The 26,135-nt window shown below is 42.6% G+C and overlaps 1 protein-coding gene across 3 annotated transcripts in view; it reads left to right on the plus strand.

Moving 5' to 3' along the window:
* Positions 1-26,135, plus strand: part of SGSM3 (small G protein signaling modulator 3) — a 201,299-nt gene that overhangs the window by 46,238 nt on the left and 128,926 nt on the right. For all 3 annotated transcript variants that reach the window (XM_029590233.1, XM_029590235.1, XM_029590234.1), the window contains 2 exons: positions 915-977; positions 1,336-1,421. In XM_029590233.1, coding sequence (XP_029446093.1) covers positions 971-977; positions 1,336-1,421 — 93 coding nt within the window. In that variant the 5' untranslated portion in view covers positions 915-970. The remainder of the gene's footprint in view (positions 1-914; positions 978-1,335; positions 1,422-26,135) is intronic.

Below are 26,135 nucleotides of genomic sequence, written 5' to 3' on the forward strand. Positions count from 1 at the left end.
TGGGGAAAAGTAGTCCAAACTCTAGTTACATGTTAGATTCCATATTAGGGGTTACTACTCAGGAAAAGGATCTAAGCAACGTCGTGGACAGTACATTGAAATCCTCGGCTCAGTGTGAGGTGGCAATCAAAAAAGGAAAGAGAATGTTGGGAATTATTAGGAAAGGAGAATAAAATGGAGAATGTCATAATACCTCTGTATTGTTCCATGGTGAGACTGCACCTGGAGTATTGTGCAATTCTGATCACTGCAGCTGAACTAGAAATGATTCACAGAAGTGCGACTAAAATGATAAAGGGGATGGAATGGCTTTCTTATTAGGAAAGGCTAGGGCTTTTCAGCTTGGAGAAGAGACGGATGAGGGGGGATATGATAGAGGTCTGTAAAATCATGAGTGGAATAGAAAGGGTAAATGTGAATTGTCTACTCTTTCAAAAATATAAAATCTAGGGGATACACCTTGAAGTTAGTAAGTAGCACATTTAAAACAAATCGGAGAAAATTTTTACTTAACGCCAGAAGAATTAATTGCTGGAGGATGTGGTAAGGCAGTTAACGTTGCTGGGTTTAAAAAAGGTTTGGACAAGTTCCTGGAGGAAAAGTCCATAAACTATTAATCAGATAGACTTGGTGAAAACAACTGCTTATCCCTGGGCACTAGCAGCATGAGAACTATCCTAACAGGTAGTTGTGATCTGGATTGGCCATTGTTGGAAACAGGATACTGGGCTAGATGGACCCTCTGTCTGACCCAGTATGGCAATTCTTATGTTCATAAACAGAGTAGTTTCAGTACCCATTCTGTGCACTGTCTAAAAGCCTTACACTGTAATCCCAAGAGCAAGTTACTGCATGCCGGATGTGTCCTGGGACCACACGTGCTTTGTTCTCATGAAATTTTCTTGTGTTTGCAGAGTGGCATTGAGAAAGACAGACTCCGACCGTGAGCCTTCCTGCGCAGTCCCAGAAAATGTCAGGTGAGCAGTGTGATGAGGTGTTTCGCTCTGTGTGGAAGTCACCGCTGGATTTTGAGTTGCTGACACAGATCTGTTTCTCTCTGGATATCTGGGGTCTTGTTCTAACTCAGGGGTCCCCAAACGCGATCCTCGAGAGCCGCAACCCATTTGGGTTTTCCGGATCTGCACAATGAGTATGCTTGACATCGATCTGCATGTACTGCCTTCATTGTATGCAAATAGATCTCATGCATATTCAGTGTGGGAATCCCAAAAATCTGACAGGGTTGAGGGCACCTGGGGACACCTGTTCTAACTACTACTCCTGCTGTGCCTTTCTTTGATAGGATGATCTAATTCTTTTTCTCTTCTTCTACAGGAAGTTATACCCCTTCTCCGGGGGGTCCTTTCTCTGCTCTCACCCCCAGCATGTGGCCTCAAGATATCCTTGCCAAGTATACCCAGGTACTTAGAACTGCAGAAGCCAGATGCACCAGTTAATCTCTGAGGTTTGGTAGGTGCTTGAATTGTTACAAAAACGTATTGGCAAAACAGGAGAGAGGGCCTGCGTGCTGGATTAAGTAGCAACACTTGTAAGAACCGAAGAGGAAGACAGCCTTCCAGTGGAGATGGTGGAGGCCAGCACTGTAATAGAGTTTTAAACATGCTTGGGACAGATATAGTGGACAGTGTAGGAACAGAACTGAGTGGTCAGGAATAAGGCACGGTGGCGAGGGGAGTTGGGGATGGGAAGCTGGTGTTGGGTTCAAGTACGGGGAATTTATATGCTCCCCCTATCCAAAGTTGTAAGAAACTGGAGAGGAAGAATTTCAACTGGGCAGACTGGATGGGGACTGTTGGTATCTTTCTGCTGGCATCTACTGTGTTAGGATGATGTAGTGCACTCCCAGTGTGGAAGAGAATCTGTGGCGTAGAATGCCACCTGACTCCAAATGTGAGTACAGCCTGTCCCGAGGAGAGTGCTACATGTGTGCTTTTTTGCATGGCATGCAGGATACAGAAAGAGGCAATAGCAAAACCTTCCACTATTTATTTATTTAGTTTAGTTATTTATTATTTATTTACAAACATTTGATATTCCGTTCTTTGCTAGGTTCTCAAGCAGATTACAGAAATTAAGAATTATACAGCAGTGTAGTTAACACTGAGTGCCAAGTGTGGAGAAAAACTTGGATATTCCTAATATCCAGCTAGGGTAAGGCCTGGCTGAATAGCCATGCCTTGACTTTTTTTCAAGAAAGTGAGGTCGTTTGGTTCCTGGCAGATGGGGTAAAGGAACCTCATTTCAGATTTTGGGAACATAGCAGCTGAAATGTGCACTTTGTACAGTACAGTTTGGCAGAAGTTAGGCTTGGGGGAGGAGAGAGAACGGCCTTTATGAGGATTGGAGCTCTCTAGCCAGGGTGTATGGAGATATTCCAGGGCCTGTGGTTCACACATTTGAAGACAAGCAGAGGGTTTTGATTTTAATCCTGATTTCAGTGAGTAGCCAATGTAGTCCTAGAAGATGGGTGATGTGTGGTCTGATGGTTTGGCCCCTACCAGAATTCTGGATGCTGTGTTTTGCACAAGTTATAGTCATTTCAAGCAGATCTGGGAGATACCGTTCAGAAGAGAGGTACAATAATCTAAATGATTAGTGATTATTACGTGGATGATGATGCAAGGTTGTGCTGATTGAAGTAGTATAGTTTCCGGATCTGGCGGAGGTATATAAAGGAGGCTTTCACTACTTTAGGATTGTGGGCTTCCATAAGGAGGTTAGGATCAAGTTGGACCCCCCTGGGCTTCTGGTCCTGCTTATTAGTAAAAAATAGAAGTCATTGGAGCAAAATCCTTATGTAAGAGGAAACATAACAGTGCTGAGGCATGGCTGGTAATTTTATTGGGTCTACTACTACTACTACTACTCCTACTCCTCCTGCTCTTTTCTTTTTCTTTTTTTTTTTTTCAGGTAGTTTGGGTTTTATGTTATTTTTTTCACCCTCATAGAGATCAAACATGCCTTTCACACTGTGAGAGGTCCCACCAAGCTGGAAGTTCAAATCAGCGTGTTCGTTACGATGCCATTTTGTTCTTCCTCGAAGAAAATAGACTTTAAGCATAGTATAACTTGAATATTTTAATCTCAACTAGATGACAACCCTAGTTATCATTGGAGTAGAAGTAGAAAATTTTTTGTCATCCAAGAAGAGCCTCAATTGATCACAGAAAACAACCAATACCATTATATCTAACCAAGCATTTACAAGGATAATGCAAAATAAAAGAAGCCCCCAAGAGCCTGAGTCTCCTGACGCATTGCCGGAAACAGTCTCTTCCTCTCATGGGTAACTTTTGCCAAGTATGGATAAATCCAGACTCTCTGCCTCCAAAATAATACAGTAACATTGCAGAAATAAAGCTGAGTGATCCTGCTTAGATATTTCTCAAAAATAAGGGAGACCAGAGAAGTCAAGTCTGGAAGAGCTAACATTTTAAACAGGTGTTAGATCAAGGCTATCACAGATAGTTGAGCTGCATCTTGCTCTTTCCTTTTAATGCCTACCAGTTGGGAAAAAATAGCTATTATTGGCAGGGCTGATGTGCAAAACCTCAACTAGGTTCTTTAAAAAAAAATAAAATTCCCCAAGGTGTCATCCCTAAGACTTTTGGGAAACTCTGACAGATGAAGATTTAAATGAATAACTTGATTTTCTGGATGTTCCAGTTTCCAATGTATAATACCCTTATCCTGGATTATTGTGGCATTCATAGTTTTAATCTCTTTAATATCCTATTCCAAAACTGCAATCCTTCCCAACTGTTCTTCAGAAGATGATCTTGTTTCTTAAAAAGATGAACTAGTTTCTTAAAAACATTTTGCAATAGAAGCATAGTTTAACCAGGACAGTGCACAGGGAATCCAAAATAATCATCAGAGACTTGAGTAACAGAGCACGAGATTCACCAGGCTCAGGTGTTATCATATTTAATAGGGATGTGAATCGTTTTTCTGATGAAAATATCGGAAGATATTTTGAAACTCGTCAGAATTCGGGGGGCCCCCGAACTCGATAGTAAAACCCCACGAAATATTTTGTGGTGTTATCTTATCATTTTGGGGGGGGGGGGGCGGGAAGAAAGGGCACTTAAAAATAAACCCCAAACCCACCCCGACCCTTTAAATTTAATCCTTTCGCATCCCCCACCCTCCCGAAACCCCCCCCAAAATTTTTTTTTAAGTACCTGGTGGTCCAGCAGGGGTCCTGGGAGCGATCTCCCGCGCTCGGGCCGTTGGCTGCTACTAATCAAAATGGCGCCAAGGGCCCTTTGCCCTTAGCATGTGACAGGGTATCCGTGCCATTGGCTGGCCCCTGTCACATGGTAAGGAGCACTAGACATCGCTCCCGGAACCCCCGCTGGACCACCAGGTACCTTAAAAATTTGGGGGGGGGGATGCGAAACAGTCGGGAGGGTGGGGGATGCAAAAGGATTAAATTTAAAGGGTCGGGGTGTTTTTGTGTTTTTTCAGCACGACACAGCCAATTAAAACGGGTAAGAATCGCGGGAGAATGAAGATTTCCTGTGGTTTTTATTTATTTATTTATTTAATTTATTTATTATTTTGTTTATACCGACTTTCATGATAATAATCACATCAACCCGGTTTACAATTAACAATGTGGGTAAGGCAGAGAGTAACAAAGTAAACACTATTCAAAGTTTAAACACCATAAACAATAGTATGGATGTGAGAAAGTTACAATAAAACAGGGAGAATTAACTTGGATCTAGAAAGAGGGAAATAACTGAACAATTTTACCCGAAATTGGTACCGGAAACGAGTCCGGTACCGATTCACATCCCTATAGGGCAGATTGACCTGCTGGCTCTCCTCAGAGCTTTGAATCATCAGAGCTCTTCCCTCCATCACCTGCCCCATCTCCACCCATTCTTCGGTCCCCGGGATCTGAATCAAGTCTCCCTTCTGCCACCACTAATTCCATAGATTGAGGGGAGCACTGAACCTTGGCTCCTTTGTCTGTCCATAGTGCTGTCATTATCAGTCGATGCCACTTTGCCTAGCCCAGCACGCACCTCTTCTATGGTGATAGTCTTTGATCTAGGGGACTCGAAAATGCCTCATCATCCAGCTCGTCTCGCTCTCCTCCACCAGAGTTAGCAACAAGAATTTTCGAGTCCTCTGCTACATTATTATGAGGAAAGACTAAAGAGGTTAGGACTTTCAGCTTGGAGAAGAGACAGCTGAGGGGGGATATGATAGAGGTGTTTAAAATCATGAGCGGTCTAGAACGGGTAGATGTGAATCGGTTATTTACTCTTTTGGATAATAGAAAGACTAGGGGGCACTCCATGAAGTTAGCATGGGGCACATTTAAAACTAATCGGAGAAAGTTCTTTTTTACTCAACGCACAATTAAACTCTGGAATTTGTTGCCAGAGGATGTGGTTAGTGCAGTTAGTATAGCTGTGTTTAAAAAAGGATTGGATAAGTTCTTGGAGGAGAAGTCCATTACCTGCTATTAATTAAGTTGACTTAGAAAATAGCCACTGCTATTACTACCAACAGTAACATGGAATAGACTTAGTTTTTGGGTACTTGCCAGGTTCTTATGGCCTGGATTGGCCTCTGTTGGAAACAGGATGCTGGGCTCGATGGACCCTTGGTCTGACCCAGTATGGCACCTTCTTATGTTCTTATGTTCCCGGGCCACAAAACTATTGATCTTCTGCTGGTCAAAGGGAGGAATCAGAGCCTCCGAGGGATGGGCTTTGACTTTCCCTTTCCTTTTGCTGGCACTCTGGAAAACAATTGTGAAGAAACAAGGTAAACCGGCAGAACATCCATAGTTGGAGCCATTGACTCCTCTCCATAGCTCCCTCTAAACTGAGCGTGTAAGCAATTTGCTCAGACATTTCCGAGCATTGCTCACAGGTTTTACACGGTTGCTCACATAAATTTTTCTTTGTGCTATATACAGAAATGCAACGCTAATACTGGCACTCAAATTGTTGCTCACGAAAAAAAATGTGCACACACCTAAGCACCCTTTGAAGGGAGCATTACTCCTCCTTCACAATAGAAAGCAATTTTTTTTTTTTTTAAATGAAACAATGTAAAATGGCAAAGAAGGCAAAGAAAGATCTATGCAGCAGCATGCTATAAACTTGGTGAGTCATGATAGCACAGGATAGAGAAAATCACTTTCAGGCCAGGAGATCCCCCGCCCTGGAAAGAGAAAGCCAGGCAGCTTAACTCAGCCCCAGCAGGAGAGAGCAGTCAGGGCAGGCCTTTATTATCTGTCTTGTTAATAAATTCACTGAAAAGCAGGGTGAATTTCTTAGGATCTTCCTCTTGTGCCCTGGGAACAGAAAGTCAGTATAAACCAGGGCTTTGCCTTTTTTGAATCTCGAGAGAGAAGATAAGTCTGTGTAGAGCTAAATTTTATTTTATTTTTAAACCCAGCTCATTTAAAACCGAGGCTGGAAGCCAGCACTTTGAACTTTTATTCACAAATACCTGAGCATTACACTATTTTATATTTCCTCCCATCCTGCTTTCAGCCAAGTCATTGCAGTGATTAGTCTTTGGCTGGACGTCATGCATCCATGGGCCCTGAGTCTAGCAACTTTGGTGTTGCTGTAGTGTGATGACTGAACCCATCTCTCCCAAAGGCAGTGAATACTGCTAGTGTAGCATCCTGAACCCCAATAAGTCTGGGGAACCGAGTCCTGGCCCAGGAATCACAGTTCTCCAGCCTAGGTGAAATTCATACCTGTTCACAAAATAACCCAAGTAGTTCTGCATGCTTCGAGAGAGAATATGGCTTCTGAAATACAAATAAAAATAAACATTGATTGAGCTTACAGAGTCCTAGGACCTCAGAGGAGTAATTTACCTTGAGAGATCATTTCCATGATTTTGCCTGAAAAGAAAATATTTTGTCCATCTCAAGATCCCAGGGACATATAAACTGGGAAGCTAATAAAATAGAAATCTTCAGTGATATATCTCACATCACTTTACAGAAAGTAAGAGATGTAAAAGAAGCAACAACTTTTTAGAAAAGAGAACATAAGATACAAATGGTTACATTTACATTTATTAAAATTTATGAATCGCCTAACACTAAAAATATGTCTAGACAATGAACAAGGATACATACATAAAACATATAATAAAAATAGCAAAAGAACTAAAATAATATAAAATAGAAGCACAATAAAATTTTATTAAAAAAATAATCTGATAAAAACAAATTAAAATTAATAGATAAAAATAAAAATCATAATACATTAAAAATAGGCTGCCTTAAACAAAAAGGGCTTTAAACGCTCTCTAAAACTTTTAACCAACTGACACTGACTTAACTCCATTGGTAGAGAATTCCAGAGGGATGGGCTGGCAATTGAAAAAGAGCATTCTTGGGTGATATGTTAGCATGCAATTTTAGGGGATGGAACATCTAATAAGCCCTGCAGGGAAGAACATAAATTTCTTGAGGGATGATAACATTTCAAGATAGCATGGACAGGATTGGTCAGTAAGCAGTTTAAAAATAGTCATGACAATTTTATATTTAATTCTCTCTCAAATTGAGAGCCAGTGTAACTCAATCAAAACCGGGATAATATGATCAAATCGTCTCAAACCATTGATTAAACAAGCTGAAGAGTTTAGTAAAAGCTGTAGGGGTATTAGTGTTAAGTGTGGTAGGCCAACATAAAGATTGTTACAGTAGTCACTAATTGGAAATATCGAGGCTTGTAGTACAGTACGGAACTCTGGAGCATGTAAAAGTTTCTTAAGCTCGGACATAACATGCAACCTGGTTGTTCCTCTTTGGGTTATTGTTCACGGTGGGTGGAGTCAGTAGTAAAGTCACCAAAGCACAAGAAGCTTGGAGAGTTCCCAAATAAGAAGGTATAATAATTGGTGACACTAGACCTGACCTACCTAGACTCTAAAACCAAAAGAGAGATTTTTCCAGAATAGAGGAAAAATATTCAAAAGTAGTTCTCTTCCTAGGAGGAAGAAAGCTTGAAGGATTTTGCAGAGAAGAGGTGAAAAATGAAACCAGACACTGGTTCTTTGCTGTTTGAATCAAGGATCTATTGCTGATCATAAAGCGGTATGAGTCTGAAGACATAATATTATTATTTTCATTTCATCTTATTAAAATTTATTAAACGCCTACACAAACAAGGTCTGGGCGATTTACAAAAAACATACATAATAAAAAAAAAAAAAGTAAAAAAAAATTTCACTGACAAACAACTGTCATTAACAAAATCATTAGATTTCATAGAAACCATACCATTCACGCATGTTCAAATAAATTCCATCAAGATGTTACAGGGATGGAAATATACCATACATCATTCCTTGGGACAAAACTAAATCTAGATGTTACAGGATTGGAACTAAGTTAATACATCAAACCTTACAAAGAGCTTCTGAACTTGATAAAGTTATTGCACTTTTCAAAAAATACTAAAGGCACGATGGAGTAAAAAAATCTTTCAACAGCCTTTTAAACTTTTTTACATTATCCAGAGAACGTAATTCAAATGGGGTGAGATTCCATAAAGATGGAGCAACAATTGAAAAAGACGTCTCTCTTGTGAAAAATAAACGTGCTTGTCGCACGGAGAGGACATTAACAAATTCAATTCAAGATGATCTAAGCCCTCTAGTAGGTTTATAAATCCGGAGCAGTGCATTCGACCAATGAGGGGTATCTGCATTGAGAAGTTTAAATTCAGTCATAATAATTTTGAATTCGATATGTTCAGACACGGTTCCTTCCGCCCAATTCTGGATCTGAAGGAGATCAACAAGTCCCTAAGGGTCCTTCGTTACTGCATGGAGACCCTGCATTCCGTGATTGCGGCGGTACATCAAGGGGAATTCCTTGCCTCCCTCGATCTGACGGAGGCTTATCTCCACATCCCCATTCTGAAGGCACATCACAGGTTTCTCCGCTTCAAGATCTTGAACCGACACTATCAGTTCCAAGCCCTCCCCTTCGGTCTAGCGACCGCCCCACGGACATTCACGAAGATCATGGTGGTGGTTGCGGCTGCTCTGAGACGGGAGGGGATTCTAGTTCATCCCTACCTGGACGACTGGCTCATCCGGGCGAAGTCCTTCTCACAGGGCCAGTCGGCGGTCTCCAGGGTGGTTCACCTTCTCCGGTCCCTGGGCTTGGTGGTGAATTTTGCCAAGAGCTCTCTCACCCCTTCTGAACACTTGGAATTTTTGGGAGCGCACTTCGACACGCTTCAGGGCAAGGTCTTTCTACGCCCGGACAAGGCCCAATCACTCCGGGAACAAGTACAGCATTTTTCTGTGTTACCGGATCCCACGTCCTGGGACTATCTGCAGGTCCTGGGTTCCATGGCCTCCACGATCGATCTTGTCCCATGGGCCTTCGCACACTTCCGTCCCCTGCAAGCGTCCCTTCTCTCTCGCTGGAAACCAGTCTCTCAGGATTACCAGCTAGTGCTTCCGCTCCCTCTGTCTGTCTAGGACAGCCAGGACTGGTGGCTGGAGCCGCGTCATCTGGCCCAAGGTGTATCTCTAGAGACACCGAACTGGGTGGTGGTCACCACCGATGCCAGCCTGTCCAGCTGGGGGGCAGTATGCCATCGGAGTTCAGCACAGGGGCAGTGGATGAAGGAACAAGCGGCTTGGCCGATAAATCGCCTGGAAACAAGGGCGGTGCATCTGGCCCTCATGCACTTCTTACCCTTGCTGCGGAATCGGGCGGTGAGGGTTCTATCGGACAATGCTATGACCGTAGCATATATCAATCGCCAAGGAGGCATCTACTTCGCCATCGCTGGGGGACGCCATGTCTGGACCTCATGACGACGTCCCTCAACACCAAAGCAACTCTGTTCTTCAACTGCCAGCGAGAGCGCAGTGCGGAAGGAGTGGACGCCCTAGTGCTCCCCTGGCCGGCCCATGTTCTACTCTGTGTTTCGCCCCTGGCCTCTAGTGGGCAAGGTCCTTCGGAGAATAGAACTTCATCGGGGGCCCGTCATTCTGGTGGCCCCTGAGTGGCCACGGCGTCCTTGGTTCGCAGATCTGCTCCTTCTGGCAGTGGACGGCCCGATACAGTTGGGCCATCTTCCGCGACTGCTTCATCAGGGGTCGGTATTTTTCGACCAGGCAGAATGCTTCTGTCTTGGCCTGGCTTTTGAACGGCGCCGCCTCCGCTGCAAGGGATACCCTGATGCAGTAGTCTTAACTCTCCTCAAGGCACGGAAAACCTCGACGTCGACTACCTATGTGCGGGTCTGGAAGGTCTTTGAGGCTTGGTGCACAGCGCATGATACCCATACCTCAAGGGCCTCCGTCTCTCAGATTCTGGCGTTCCTTCAAGACGGTTTGGATAAAGAGCTCACCTACAATTCTTTGAGAGTTCAGGTTGCTGCCCTGGGCTCGTTTCTTCAGTACGCTGCACATTCTTCTCTATTGGGACAGCCGGATATCGCCTGTTTCCTTAAAGGGCCGAAACATTTACAGCCTCCGGTCAGGGATCCGTTCCCTTCCTGGAGTCTTAACTTGGTACTCGGGTCTCTGGCGGGACCCCCCTTCGAGCCCCAACGAAACGCCACCATTAAGGATATCACGCTCAAGACTGTCTTCCTGGTGGCCATAAGTTCCGCTCGCCGCATCTCGGAACTGCAAGCGTTCTCCTGCAGAGAACCCTATCTCCGGTTCACAGACTCCAGGGTTTCGCTACACACAGTGCCCTCCTTTCTACCCAAGGTCGTCTCATCTTTCCTTCTGAATCAGACGGTCGAGCTTCCGGCCTTCCCAGCGGGGGAATCGGGTCACCGTGTTCTTCTTCGCTATCTGGAGGTCACTAATGAATTTCGAGTTTCTGACCACTTGTTTGTATTGTGGTCGGGACCAAGGAAGGGTTCTCAGGCCTCGAAGACGACAATCACAAGATAACTTAAGGAAGCCATAGTTACAGCATACATAGGTACGGGTAGGGATCCTCCTCGGGGGATCAAGGCGCACTCTCTCCGTTCTCAGGCAGCATCCTGGGCTGAAGTATAGTCCGTCTCCTCCCAGGAGATCTGCTGCGCAGCGACCTGGAAGTCTCTGCATACCTTCGCATGACATTACCGTCTGCATTTGCCGTCGTCGGCCTCTGGATGTTTTGGCGACCAAGTCATTCGAGCAGGGCTTTCAAGGGCCCACCCAGTGTAGGGAAGCTTTGGTACATCCCACAGTCTGGACTGATCCTGGTACGTACAGGGAAAAGAAAAGTACTTCTTACCTGCTAATTTTCGTTCCTGTAGTACCAAGGATCAGTCCAGACGCCCACCTCTCGATTATGGGGTTCTCTCTTCTGGGGTACTTTCCCTGCTCGATCCACTCACCGCACACTGTTGTCGTTATGTTTTATGCTCGTCTTCTGGAGAGTAGTTCAACTCACGAGCCTGTTGGTTGGTTTTGCTCTGCAAGTCTCAGTTCTATGGCTTTCATTGCCTCAGTTGGAATTTGTTTCATGATAGTTACACTTGATCCAGCCTTGATACGTGTTTTTCTTTTTGGCTTTGATATTCTCTATACTGAGCTCCTAGCGAGGGTGCACATGTTCTTATAGCAGCACCCTTCGAAGCCTTGTCTGACTCCATCTGCTGGTCGGGGGACATAACCCACCATCTGGACTGATCCTTGGTAGTACAGGAACGAAAATTAGCAGGTAAGAAGTAATTTTCTTTTAGCTTTAACTGCTTCCTTTACCTCATCATTAAACCATGCTGGAAATCATTTGTTCTTCCTTCCACCTTTTCTAATGTATAGAATATATTTTATCTGGGCTTCCAAAATGGTATTTTTAAACAATGTCCATGCCGCATGCAAACGTTTAACCCTTTCAACTGCCACTTTTAGTTTTTTTTTTTTCTAACTAATTTCCTCATTCTAATTATATGCTACTATAGTAGTTTTACTTAATTTTCTTCTTTTGGTGATTGTTATATGTGATTGCATTATGATCTTTGTTGCTTAGCGGCCTAACCATAATAATTCCTCACACTAGGCCATTCTACTGAGGACTAGCTCTAAAGAACTGCCCCTTTCATAAGTTCTAGGACCAGCTGCTCCATGAAGCAGTCATTTATGGCATCTAGCAAGGCTTTCTTGAATGTCCCAATAAGACATTGACCCAGTCAGTACCGGGGTAGTTGAAATCTTCCATTTTTATAGTGTTGCCAAATGTATTTACTTTTTAAATTTCAGCTAGCATTTCACAGCCTGTTTCTTCATTTTATCCAGGTGGCCAGTAGTATTCACCCGCTACTATACTCTTAAGAACATAAGAAATTGCCATGCTAGGTAAGACCAAGGGTCCATCAAGCCCAGCATCCTGTTTCCAACAGAGGCCAAACCAGGCCACAAGAACCTGGCAATTATCCAAACACTAAGAAGATCCCATGCTACTGATGCAATTAATACCGGTCACACATGAAATTTCTATCCGTAAAGGTTCAACAATGCATTTTGTTATCTGCAGGATTTTTATCATGCTTTTCTCTTTCTTTTACATATAGCGCCACTCTCCACCTATTTGAACTGCCCTATCACATTGATATATTATACCCTGGTTTTACAGTGTCGCATTGATAATCCTCCTTTGACCATGTCTCTGAAATGTTTATAATTTATTTAAAAGATTTAAATTCCACACACATACATATCCTCGTAGAATGCCATACGTTCTAACTCAATCTCACAAGCACTCAGTACAGCCTTTACCATATATGAGCAAACCAAACCAAAGGTAAACAATTCTCTGTCTTCAAATAAGTTAAAACAGTTTCTGATATCTAAGGTGCTAGAAAATGAATTCGCTGGCTTCTGCATTTAATATTATTCATAGACATTGTCATTCATAAGCACATGGTTTTAAATTATTTACCACTCAAAAAAAACACATTTTAAAAATATTCTGCACCTATTTAACAAACAAAAAATACTAGTAGTTATCTGATATGGTGAAAAACCATCAGTTTCTTATTTCTTGTCACCAACCCAGGGAAACACACAAATCACCATATCTACAATTAAAGCTAATCAAACAACAATAATGAACAAACACAAAAAGCAAACATACACTATTCAAAATATGACACAATGACTCCAGGGCATTTAAAACAACATGGCACATCAAATACCCTGTTATAGGCTGAAGCAACGTTGTGCAAATCCAACAAAAGCACATCAAACCAATTAGCACTTAAGAAAGACATCAGCACACATCCCACTTAAAAAAAAACAAAACAGCCCAATCAATTTCTGTGTTAATTCCTGCTGGTTGAACAGTATTCAATACAAAAATTCATCTCTGTTCCCTATGCTGCAAGACTATATCATAGTTCCCACCTCAAATACTTTGGCAAGGAATTTCCAACAATGAAAACCAAAGGTATTCAAAACAATGCTGTGCTGCCAAGCACCTTGGATATTGGATACCACTTTAATTTATTTGAAGATCATGTGTCCTATACAGTCCAACTCGCCAATCTTACTACTCAAAACGTCTGACATTCACATACAGACATTTTAAAGTATGTATGTTGTTTGTACTTTCATTTGTCTTTGTAGTCACAACCTGCTTATTAGCAAATGATATAGGCAGTTTAGAGTCATTCACATCTAGGTGCTCTTTGTCTGCAGTCATCAGGGCTACGTCAGCCTTAATCACAACCTCTATTCTGGAATATTCTAACTTCCCTGTTTTGCAAGTATTTTTGGAGGATACCTCCCTCTGAACCATATGCTTGAGTGACAGTCTGCTTTCCCCTGTGGTTTAGTTTAAAAGCTGCTCGATCTCCTTTTTAAATGTTACTACCACCAGCCTGGTTCCATTTTGATTCAGGTGGAGCCCATCCCATCGGAATAGGTTCCCCCTTCCCCAGAATGTTTTCTAGCTCCTAATAAATCTAAAATCCTATTTCCTGCCTCATTGTCCGATCCACACATTGAGACTCTGTGGTCCTGTGCTTGAAACGGGGAGCATTTCTGAGAATGTAAGCCTGGAGATTCTGGATTTTAGTTTCTATCTAAGAGCCTAAATTTGGCTTCCAGAAACTCCCTCCTGAACTTTCCTATCTCATTGGTACTCACATGCACCGTAACAGTCTGCTTCTTCCCAGTATTCTCTAAAATCTTAAATAGGTGACAGGTAAGGTCTGCTACTTTTGCCCCAGGCAGACAGGTTACCATGTGATCCTTCCATCAACATTCCTAACGATGGAATCAACTATAGCAGCCATCCTAAACCTTTTCTCCTGGGTACATACATCTAGAGACACGCTCTCTGTGCAAGAGGCTAAAATGTCACCTTGAGGGCAGGTTCTAGCTATAGGATCACTTCCTGACACACCAAGATGATGGTCTTCTGTCAGGTGACCTTACTTTTCCAAAGCAGAACAAGAACTGCTTGACTGGATTTGGGACCACACTACTATGTCTCTGAAGGTCTCCTTTGTATACTTCTCTGTCTGCCTTAGCTCCTCTAGGTCTGTTACTCTGACTTCCAAAGATCAGATTCGTTCTCTGAGAGCCAGGAGCTCTTTGCACTGGGTGCACACATACAGCCTTTGACCAATGGGTGTATAATCATACATGTGGCACTTGATACAAAAGACTAGTGTCACAATTTTGGCTGCTAGGCAGTATCCCCTGCCAGCAGGGGCTTTCACTGGGCCATGCTCTGCCCTGCTCTAGCTGCTGTCTTGAAGGGCTATGTGATGCAGCAAGGCCAGCCCTATAGGAACCTCCCTCACAGATTCCTCGGTGCCTCATTGAGTCAACTCAGTTTGTTGCTTTGGCCAATCTTGCCTTGTTTCTGTGTGATCCTAGCAGCCTTTTTGCCTTGCAGCTGTGGTCTTAGCGGCCTTCTTGCCTCATTCCCAGTGTGGCCTGTTTAGGGCTTCTTGTCTGGACTGGTCTTGTCCCTGTTCATTTGTCTGTTTCCCTAGTTCCTTTCTGGGCTTCCCAGTGGCCTGCCTTGTCTTGTATTTGCCCTGTCTTGCCATTGGATCGTGTTTGCTTGTGTTTGTATATGCCTTAACCTGTTATTATGTTCCTGGCCTGGCCTTGTCTTGTCTTGTCTTGTCTGGGCCTTCATGTGGCCCTTCTTGCCAGTGGATCTAGGTCTTCCAGTGGCCTAGCCTGTCTTTATATCCCTGCCTTGCCGTGTTCCCAGTGTGGCCTTTTTAGACTGCCTTATCGTGTTCTGTTTGTTCCTGTGTTCTTTGCCTGTCTGTTTGTCCTGTTCCATGTGGCCATCCAGTTTCTGTGGGTCTCTCAGTGACCTTCTAATGTCCTGTCTAGGTCTCCTGGTGACCTAGCCTTTCCGTGCCTTGTTCCTATGCTTTGCCTAGGCCTCCCAGTGGCCTACCTTGTTTGTGTTTCCTGTCTTGCTTTGTCTTGTCCAGGCCTCCTGGTGGCCTGTCTAGCCTGTCCGAACCTTGCTGTGCACCCCTTTTACAGTTTAGCCTGTGTTTTACCTTGTTCCTACCTTGTTTCTCTGTGCTACTGCTCTGCCCACCCTTGTCTCTCCATCTAGTCTTGTTCCCCTATCTTACCTTTGCATGGGAATCAAACTAGTGACTACCAGTAGTTGCCCAGGAACCAGTACTCTCAACTTTTCAGGTCAAGTAAGTAACTTTTGCAGAATCACAGTTCTAAAACTTACAAGTACTAACCTTTACCAACTCACAAAAGTAATCCACAGTCTCTCTTCCTTAAATACACACAGTTCTTTACATTTGCAAACAAATACTAGCCTTAAAAACTAACACACAATAAGCATAGCCAGTAATAGTTTAACCCTTTAAGACATTTTTTGTCAAGCTTCTAGTGTCTTTCCCAGCAAGTCCAACTTATCACCAGCAGATGAAGGTTTTGCAGTCAGCACACCCTCTGGACTCATGCTATGCAGAACGATAAAAGAAACATTTTCACTTTATAGTGGAAGAGAGAAGTTTCCTCCTGTGCTAAAAGGGCGTAAACATTCAAATATGGATTTACGGGGAATTGAATGTGAAACGGGAGTGAATGAAGAGTGTGCTTGGATTGAGAAAGTGAAATAATGACTTCTATCAAGATTGCAACACTAAACTTCTGAGGTTTAAATAGACCTACGAAAAGAAAATTGCTTTTCAAAGAAGCAAATAAAGTGTGATATACTATTGATTCCAGAAACTTCTCTTAGGAGAAAAAATGAACATCTACTATGGAGCAAAAATTATCTCTTTACATATCTAGTATCAAATTGTGATAATGCCAGATGTTGCAGAGTAAGGATATTAATCTCCAAACATAAGCAGGTGACAGAAATAGAAGTGATTAAAGAAAGGAGAGGAAAATTTGTATTGCTGAACCTAAAATTGAACAATAACTAACATATGCATCCCAATAATGATGATCACACCCAGTTGGATAATGCATCCTGTAGTTACCAGTCCTTGAAAAGGCACAGAATTAAAATAAATAATACAGGATTTTGGGATCATAGACGTCTGAAGGGTGTTACATAAACTATAGAGACATAAAACATACTTTTTTTTTTTTCCAAGACCACATGATTCATGCTCACATGTAGATTTTTAATTGGTTGATAAAAATGTATTTCAGGTAACTAGACTGCAGAATTGAAAGTATCATATGATCAGACCAAGTGCCTGTATGCCTGGATATCTCACAGTTACAAGTAAAGGGAGGACAGATATTTTAGAGACTTAGTGAATCTCTATTTAGGGATGAAAAGACAATTCAGAAGATATAAAAGAATATCTAGCAGCCAATAACCATGGTGAAGTAAACCAAGGAATATTATGCTTTGGTTCAACATAAGAACATAAGAAAATGCCATACTGGGTCAGACCAAGGGTCCATCAAGCCCAGCATCCTGTTTCCAACAGTGGCCAATCCAGGCCATAAGAACCTGGCAAGTACCCAAAAACTAAGTCTATTCCATGTTATCATTGCTAATGGCAGTGGCTATTCTCTAAGTGAACTTAATAGCAGGTAATGGACTTCTCCTCCAAGAACTTATCCAATCCTTTTTTAAACACAGCTATACTAACTGCACTAACCACATCCTCTGGCAACAAATTCCAGAGTTTAATTGTGCATTGAGTAAAAAAGAGCTTTCTCCGATTAGTTTTAAATGTGCCCCATGCTAACTTCATGGAGTGCTCCCTAGTCTTTCTACTCTCCGAAAGAGTAAATAACCGATTCACATCTACCCGTTCTAGACCTCTCATAATTTTAAACATCTCTATCATATCCCCCCTCAGCCGTCTCTTCTCCAAGCTGAAAGGTTCAAGGAAGTGATCCAAGTCCTGTCTGTAAAAGAAAAGAGAGAGAGAGAAGGAAGTGTTCTAATTATGGAAATACAGCATAGAGAAACAGGATAACAGATTCCTGTGTAGAGAAATAATGGTAAACAAAAAAAAAAATAAGGTGATAACTTTTTTGGACTAACTTATTACATTTCTTGTGTAGCTTTCGAGAGCTAATGGGGCTCTTCCTCGTCAGAATAGAATGAGCAAAATCATAAAACATCCCAGTGATAGGGTGAAGGGGACATGGGGGTGAGAGATTTGATGGTGATCAGCAGGTGACAGGCAGTAAAATGTTAGGTTGTCATCATATTATGCACCATAAGTCTTTTGAGTTCTTTTTTTTTTTTATCAGTTCTGAAGTATCTGATCATTTTAACTTCAAAAGTCTTGAGTACCTGTTTTGTTTTGTTTTTTTACATTTTCCATTAATTAACCTGATCATAAGGTAATTGATTCAGTTGTTTGGTTCCAAAAGGTGCTTCCCCAAGGAAAACTTTTGGATTGTTTTGTTTTGCTTTTCAACCATCTTTTTTTTTTTGTTTGTTTCGTTAGGGGGTTAGTTTGTTTTGTTTTTTTTTAACTTTTTTGTGTGCATTATTTCAAATTAGTGTGCATTGTTTGAGCTGTAATAGTACATACTAACTCATAATGTGCACCAAATTGTGCACTAAATGAAAAATTTTTAAAAATAAAACTATTTTGTAATTTGTATTGTTTGTTTAGAAGTGAAATGAAACAAAATAGGCAATGTTAAAAACCAAAGTACATCCCTATTGCCATATAGTGATTCTACATGTATAGTGATCAGGAGGGTGTCAGCTGTTGCTGCTCTTGTAGGAAGCCGTTTGTATTGTGCACCAAGGGTTTGAGAATCCCCTCTATAAAGCCAGGTATTTCCTCTCTGAGTGTGCCAATACCGGACATGCCAGGGTTCCCGGGTTTGTGGATTTTGGGTAGCAGGTTGAAGGTGCCAATAGATGGATGGGTTGGTATCGGGATTTTCAGTTGGGATTTTACTTGCTTTGGAAGACCTCAGTCAGCTTTCTGTAGTGTGAATATTGTCTAACAGCTGTCTGTGCCCCTCTTCTGTGTATTTGTGTGTGTGTCCATAATAACCACAGAGCCTCCTTTGTTTGCTGGCTGAATGATAATGTTTTCATGATTTTGTAGGTTCTCTAGAGCAGTTCTTTCAAGTGAATAAAGCGATAGTAAAGAATTTTCTTCTGTTTGCCAGAAAGCTGTTTTTCATCCTGTCTGAAACTCTCTATGTAGTTGTCTAGAGATTACTATATAATATCTCGGGGAAAACTAAATGTGCTTTATGCAGAGGAAATTTAACTTTCAATTACAGAAAACAAAACAGCAGTTGTATGAATATGGGACTAAAGCTGATAAGTTGCTAGCATTCTAGTTGTGATCCTGAATAAATATGAATATTTTAAAGATTGTATGGAGCACTTCATATATGATAATGAAGGTATAAGAAGGAATTTATGCTTATACAAATTTCTTTTGCACTTGAGATAGTATTATCAACAATAACATTGCTGACTACTTGGAATCTACATATTTACCAAACTTCCCAGAACGATTAAAGGTAGACTTAGATTCTAAAGTCTCGGAGCAAGAGGTTTTAGGGGTGATTAAATCTTTCATATCTAAGAAGGCCCCAAGGCTTAGATGGCTTTGCACTTGGCTTTTACACTTATCTTGCTCTTCAACTCTGTCTTGATGGGAGTTAGTCTTCCACCTTCTCTGCAAAGAGCTGGAATCTCTATAATACCTAAGGAGGGAAAAGATAAAGTCACAGTGTGGCTCCTAGAGGCCATTATTGTTATTGAATATAAATATCAAATTATTAGCAAAACGTTTGGCTAATAGGTTATCAAAGACCCAGCCATATCTGGTGAATTCTGACCAAGCGGAGTTCATTCCTGAATGTCAGACCTCTGACAATGTACACAAAATTTTAAATATGATATGGGCAGCCTATGTTGTTATCTGTAGACACTGAGAAGGTGTTTGACGGAGTACATTGGGTCTTTATGCTTCAGGTTCTGCAAAACATTAATGCGGGGGACAATTTTCTAAAATGGCTACAGAAATCTGAAGAGCCAGAGGCTGATGTCGGAGTAAATGGGGGATATTTATTCCCGCTTCCTTTGAGTAGAGGAACGCGTCAGGGATGCCCCCTTTCACCTTTGCTTTTTGCAATTTGCTGAAGTAATTAGAACACAGACTTAAAAGGAATTAGAAGTAGATGAGAGTAAATTTAAGATTATTATTTTGGCTTAGATATCTATTCACAATCGCTAATCCTATTGGGGCAGATTTTCAAAGGCTACGCGCGTAACCCGAGAAAATCTGCCCCTGCGTGCACCGAGCCTATTTTGGATAGGCTCGGCAGTGCGCGCAAGCCTCGGGACACGCATATGTCCCGGGGCTTGCAAAAAGGGGCGTTCCGGTGGCGGGACCATGGGCGGGGCATGCCGGGGCGGGACTGAAGCCTCCGGCACAGCCGCCGTGCCGAGGGATAGCGAACTGGGAGCTGGCTGGCGTGCCCAAGTAACGCCTGCCCAGAGGCAGGCGTAACTTTTGAGATAAAGGTCAGGAGGGGGTTTTAGTTAGGGCTGGGAGGCGAGTTAGATAGGGGAAGGAAGCGGCCTCAGAGAGAACGGGGAAAGCCATCTGGGCTCCCCTAGGGCTCGGCGTGCGCAAGGTGCGCGTGTGCACCCCCTTGCGCACGCTGACCCCAGATTTTATAACATGTTATAAAATCGGGCATAGATTTGTTTGCGCCAGGTTGTGCGAACAAATCTACGCCCTCACGCTGTTTTTAAAATCTGGCCCATTATTTCTTTACTGATTCTTATCAAATAACTTGAAAAATGTGGGCACATGTCCGGCTTCAAAATAAATTAGTGCAGGTCAGAAGCATTGAATGTTAATTTGTCTGAGAGAATAATAAATGGTTTGAAATGTAATTTCCCATTTTGTTGGGCCAAATATTAAATACCTAGGAGTATATGTAGCAAGTAAAAGAAGTAAGCCATCGGAATTAAATTATCCTCCCCTTTTTAGATCAATGCTAACAGATTTGTCTAGATCGGGGTGGCCAACTCTGGTCCTTGAGAGCCACAAACAGGCCAGGTTTTCAAGATAACCATAATAAATATGTGTGATGCACTGTCTCCATTCTATCAGATCTATCTCATGCATATTCATTGTGGATATCCTGAAAACCTGGCCTGTTTGTAGCTGTCAAGGACTGGAGTTCGCTACCCCTGTTCTAGATGAACATTTCATCCAGAATATGCTATCTTTCAGGCCTTACCTATAGAAATGTCAAGAGACTAAAAAACCCTTCCAAAGTAAGATATTTGATTTATATTTGGAGGCGCAGTCCCCCTCAAATGGCAGGATCTATATTATATGAATCCCAAAGGCTAAGAGTCCCTAGTTTTCTGAGGTAGTGGAATGAGCGCAGATCAGCTCAGAGCAGTAATTGAATGGTGGACATTTTCTACTGAGAAACCTTAGATTTAGCTTGAACAACACTATTTGGAAGACATGCTTCTCTGGTATCTAGTTGGGTTCCTAAAAAAGGATAATCAAGGTTGGCTGTAATCCATTTACAAGATTTACTTTACAGTTTTGGGCTAGATTAAACATTGCTTTGAATTACCAAGGAAAATATCCCCTAAACTCACAAATCAGATTTAACAAAGCCTTTCCACCAGAACTGCAAATGGGAATCTTGAATACATGGGAAAAGTCTGGGATATATGTAGCTGGGGTCAGCTCATTTCAAATAAGAAAATAATTACTTTTCCTTTAAACTAGGGAAACTGTGGTCTGCTCCAATCTGACCATTATCAGACTTTAGTCCAAATTTTCGAGTCCGCTGTGGAAAATTCCTGGGCTACGCCGGTACAAACACTGACATACGGACAGGAAGTGACACCTACTTCCAAGCAGACATAACTTTCTTCATGTACATTTACACGCATAAATTTGAAAAATAGAAGTATTGCGCGTCAATGCTTTCCCGCCCCCTGGTATGCCTTGCACAAGTGTGGTCAAAAGTACCCTGCACCCAACCCCCTTTCCTCCCCGCCAGATAACTTTCAAAAGCCGATTTACACACACAGACTAGGGTTTATATATATCGATAAATTCTTTTGCCAGTAGACATACGATATATAGTGTTACTTGCCAATAAAATATTTAAATATGAAAATGTGGAGATCATACTTCAGAGAGACGGTGTGCGGGTAAGTTACCCTGGTAGATTTCCACATGCAGCTTTTCCTGGCTATTCAGCAGGACTTACCTGGATAAGCTTGCTGCTGAATGAATACATGCGGATCAAGTCACGTGCAGAATTTTACCTGGATGATTTTAGAATGGCTCTTCTTCTTCCAACCAGACTTACCCACGTAACATTAGCTGGAGGGTGCTCAGTATGAAGGTAATTTTCAAAGGCATTATGTGTGTAAATATAACATACTGTCATACCAATTTTCAAAAGCTATTTTTGCTTTTAAAGTGCACTTGCGCGTGTAAAACCGATTGACAATTCAATGGCATAGATTGTAGCAGTTTTCAAAAGCTCACTTACATGAGTAAAGTGCATTTGCATGTGTAAAACCCAGTTTTGAGCAGCTAAATCATTTTGAAAATTACCCCCATGTGCGCTAACAGTCTAAAGTTCAGCTCCACCCACAAAAAGTCTTTGTTAATGTCCCTTTTTATTTTAATCTGTTTATTCAAACTTAAAGCATATACATGAGCAAAATTCAACATATGGGGGTAGATTTTAAAAAGCATTTACTCGAGCAAAACTGGTTTTTGCTCGAGTAAATACACTTTACTCAAGTAAGTGGGCTTTTCAAAATTGCTACAATATATGCCATTGAATTGTCCATAGGATTTACTCAAGTAAGTGCACTTTACTCGAGTAAATAGCTTTTGAAAATTGCTACGATAGTATGTCACATTTACATGCGTAACTCCTTTGAAAATGACCCCCATGATACATAATGGACTCTGTTACATACCATATGAGTCGTAAACAAAATCCCCTCCCCACCCACCTACTGCTGAGAAGGCCTACAGAAAGCATTCAATATTCCAAATGATTAAGAATTAATGCCCCTTTTTATCTGGATAAGTTTTGTGTATACAAAATTGATGCAGTTGGTAGGGGGAAATATTTGAACTATGGGTTATATGTAGGTAATTCAAAAAATTACCCACATATAGCCTTTTAATAGCAAACTCATAATTTTATTAAAAGGAAACTTAAAAATTCTAAATAAAGAGCTCTTTCTGGTGGGACGAGGTTTCATGAGTATTAATCTTTTAAACTTAAATATTGCAAAGTTGGCAAGTATGTAGTAGCCTGTGACCCCTGAAAGAATGTAACAGGTGTTCTCCTAGGACAGCAGAATGTTAGTCCTCACGCACGTGGGTGACATCATCAGATGGAGCCCGGCACGGAAAACTTATGTCAAAGTTTCTAGAACTTTGACTAGGCACACTGAGCATGCCCAGCATGCCCTATACCGAACGTCCACAAGAGGAGGCCCTCTTCAGTCTCATAACATAGAATTATGAAAAATTTTAAACAAAAATAGGAAAAACCCAACTCCACAGAGTGGCGGGCGGGTTTCATGAGGACTAACATCCTGCTGTCCTAGGAGAACACCTGAAGTTTTAATGTGCATGCTTATGTAAACTGCAGTGAAAAGAAGCAGTTACTGTTCTTCATATCAAGCAATCTTTCTTTACCTTACAGTTTAGCCGGTACTACTGGACACAAATTTGCCAGCTTGTGGTTTTTGACAAACTTTGTATCCAGTCATGAGACTCAGCATTGTTCGCCACATGTCTTTCAACTCACGTTATTATCTCTCTAAGAATATGCATATATGCACCAACTAAGAAGAAGCCCACCAGTCCTATGCCAGTAGATTATGGTAACATCCAATCAGTATCCACTTTTTATTTATTTATGTATTTATTTATAGGCTTTTCTTTACCGACATTCGTAAGGCATATCATGCCGGTTTACATTGAACTGAAAGGAGGAAAATACAATAAAACGAAAAAGGGGATTAAGGCAGGGAGGGGAGAGAAGGGAAAGGGAAGTGGAGATGGAAGGAAGGAAGGAGGTGGAAATCAGTAGAACTGGGTACATAGCAACTAAGTACCAGAGAGAGGTGATTACAACAAGGAACTATATACATCTTATGTAACATTATATACCATAGTGGGGAGTACATAGAGGAACTATGTATATCCTATAAGTCACTAACTTTATCAGTGAAGTTCGTATGCTAAGGCTGTTCACAAAGTGCATGAGTGAGGAGGAGAATCTGAGGTGCGGGAGGGAGGTCAAGGTGAGCGAAAGGTCAGAGGGAAAGCAGAGGTGAGGAGGGGGACGGGAGGATGCCAAATAGAGGTGCAGTACAGGGAGAAGGTCTACGTTTGGTTTGCATCAGGGTAGGCCTGCTTGAAGAGCCATGTTTTGACTCCTTTTTTAAATTTGTGCAGGGATGGCTCTGGACGGAGGGGCGTGGGGAGGGAGTTCCAGAGGGAGGTACCAGCGATGGAGAAGGCCCTTTCTCTGGTGATGGACAAATGCGCAGACTTAAGGGAAGGTGTGTGTAGGGTGCCTGCAAGGATACTTCTAGTGGGGCGGTCAGTGGCGCGGGAGCATATGTATGAAGTCCTGATGAAAGAAAAAACTTTGGACTTACAGATCCGGTATTGCTCACTGCAGTTCACGCAAACCATATCTGTGATCTGTGCACCCGAGACCTTTCACAAAGCTCAAGCCTAAGTTTTGAGACTAGGGACCCTGCTCAATTAACTTTGGACTACTTACCGATCTCATCCTTGCCTAAGCCTTTGCAGACAAAGACAGTCTTCATTCCTGTCCCCCTGCCTGCATAGCTTAGAGAGCTTTTGTAAGAACTTTGGGTCTGCTGCCCTGAGATGGTGGTGTTAACCTGTCCTTTGCCCGCCAGAGGTCAAGCTGTTTGCCCTCCGTGCAAAGAAAGGAGCCTGATTCTCCAGAAGGACACCCTGACTGCAGCTGACAGTGAGAGAGCCTGAGACCATCCTCCAGGTGTCTTCATACACTCCTGATTAGCATAAAATAAACTGACTAAATTACTACTTTAAGGTGGGGTAGTTAATTGGCAGTGTTTGAGAAATGCAAGTTAGCTTTGGGCTAGACACATGTTTTCATAACCTTTGCAATAAGAGTGATTTACTTTGTTAAACCATAAATTTAAAACAATATCTACTGTATATCAAACCACTGTCTATCTTGTGCTTTTATAATAAAACTCTTATTTACCTCTAAAAGGTGTAGACATTTTGCTCCCTTTATATGAACACTAACTGTACCCGGCCACGCGTTGCTGTGGCTCAGTCTGGTTAAATGGAAAAGAAAGAAAAGAGAGCGCACGTTTCGAATAGGCTTAATTTCACAATGCTTGTGGGTATACATAAGCATTGTTGTTCCATTGCCTGTGCAGATATAGAGATTGTCTGGCTTGCTGTCTCTAGAACACGCAACATATAATTGTCCATGTGAGAAGCAATCCGTGTCTAGATGTAAACCCGCAGAATTCTAGAAATGAAAGAATGAAAAAAGAAAAAACATAAACTATACAATGCAATGTCACACGAAATAATTAAATCAAAATGAAAATAAATCGAAATCTATGAAAATTCAATTTAACAATGCAATCAGAAACATTGAAATGGAATCGTAAAATATGTAGTCCAAGCCGTTAAGCCCGTTAAAACGGGTGAGATTTTTGTCCCCTCTCCTCCTATGTCTTTGCTCTTCTCCGCTCCCCCCCCCCCCCAGCACCACAAAGGGCCAGAGGCGGCAGCGGTGGTAGGAACTGCAGCGGTGGCCGAGGGGGATCTCGCGAGGTGTAATGGTCCTGCCATCCCAACTCCCTCCCCCCTTCCCCGGTGGCGGAGGGACAGGCTCAGATCCCTTTCACTCTATCCTTACAGGCCCCAACTCCTTTGCTCTCCCATTCCCCTCTACACTGAACCCCTTCCACTGTAACCTATAAGTGGAGAGCTGGGGGGGGTAGAGAATCTCTCTCTTACAGCCCTCTACATAGGCTTTCTCCCTCTCTCTCTCTTGCACATCACTCTCCCTCTGTCCCTCACACACTCACGCCCAATCCCTCTCACATACATACTCACGTAGTCTCCCTCTCTCTCTGGCACTCACACTCGCCTTCAGTACACATTACCACACTTTTCTCTCACACAGTTAAAACGGGCGGGATTTTTGTCCCCTCCCCACCTAAGTCTTTGCTCTGCACTCGCAAGAGCTTGCAAAGTTCCCACGCCAGTGTGGGAGGGAGAGGAAAACACTCCGTCGTCCCCCCCCCCCCCTCGCAAAGGGCAGGCAGCAGGCACTGCAACAGATTTGGGACATGTTGCCTAGCTTACTTTGCTCTTTCTGGGAGACCTGTGCCTTTAAGAAATCCGATCAGGGGCTTGAGAGGGAGCAGGGCTCTGGCTTTCACTTTTGTCACGGTGCTTTGCTGGGAGTGGGGATGGAGCGATGCCCATGTAAACTCTTCCCCTGGCGGCTGAGACCCACGGGCGGGTTGACAGCACTGCCTTCCCTCTCCCCCCCCCCCCCCCCCCCGCAGTTGCGGGATATTTATTCGGCTTCTCCTTATCTGCGGGACTCAGGGGGCGGGGGAGGAGGGCGAGCTGTTC

Source organism: Rhinatrema bivittatum, chromosome 2 (genome assembly GCF_901001135.1).
Source record: "Rhinatrema bivittatum chromosome 2, aRhiBiv1.1, whole genome shotgun sequence".
Lineage (NCBI taxonomy): Eukaryota > Metazoa > Chordata > Amphibia > Gymnophiona > Rhinatrematidae > Rhinatrema > Rhinatrema bivittatum.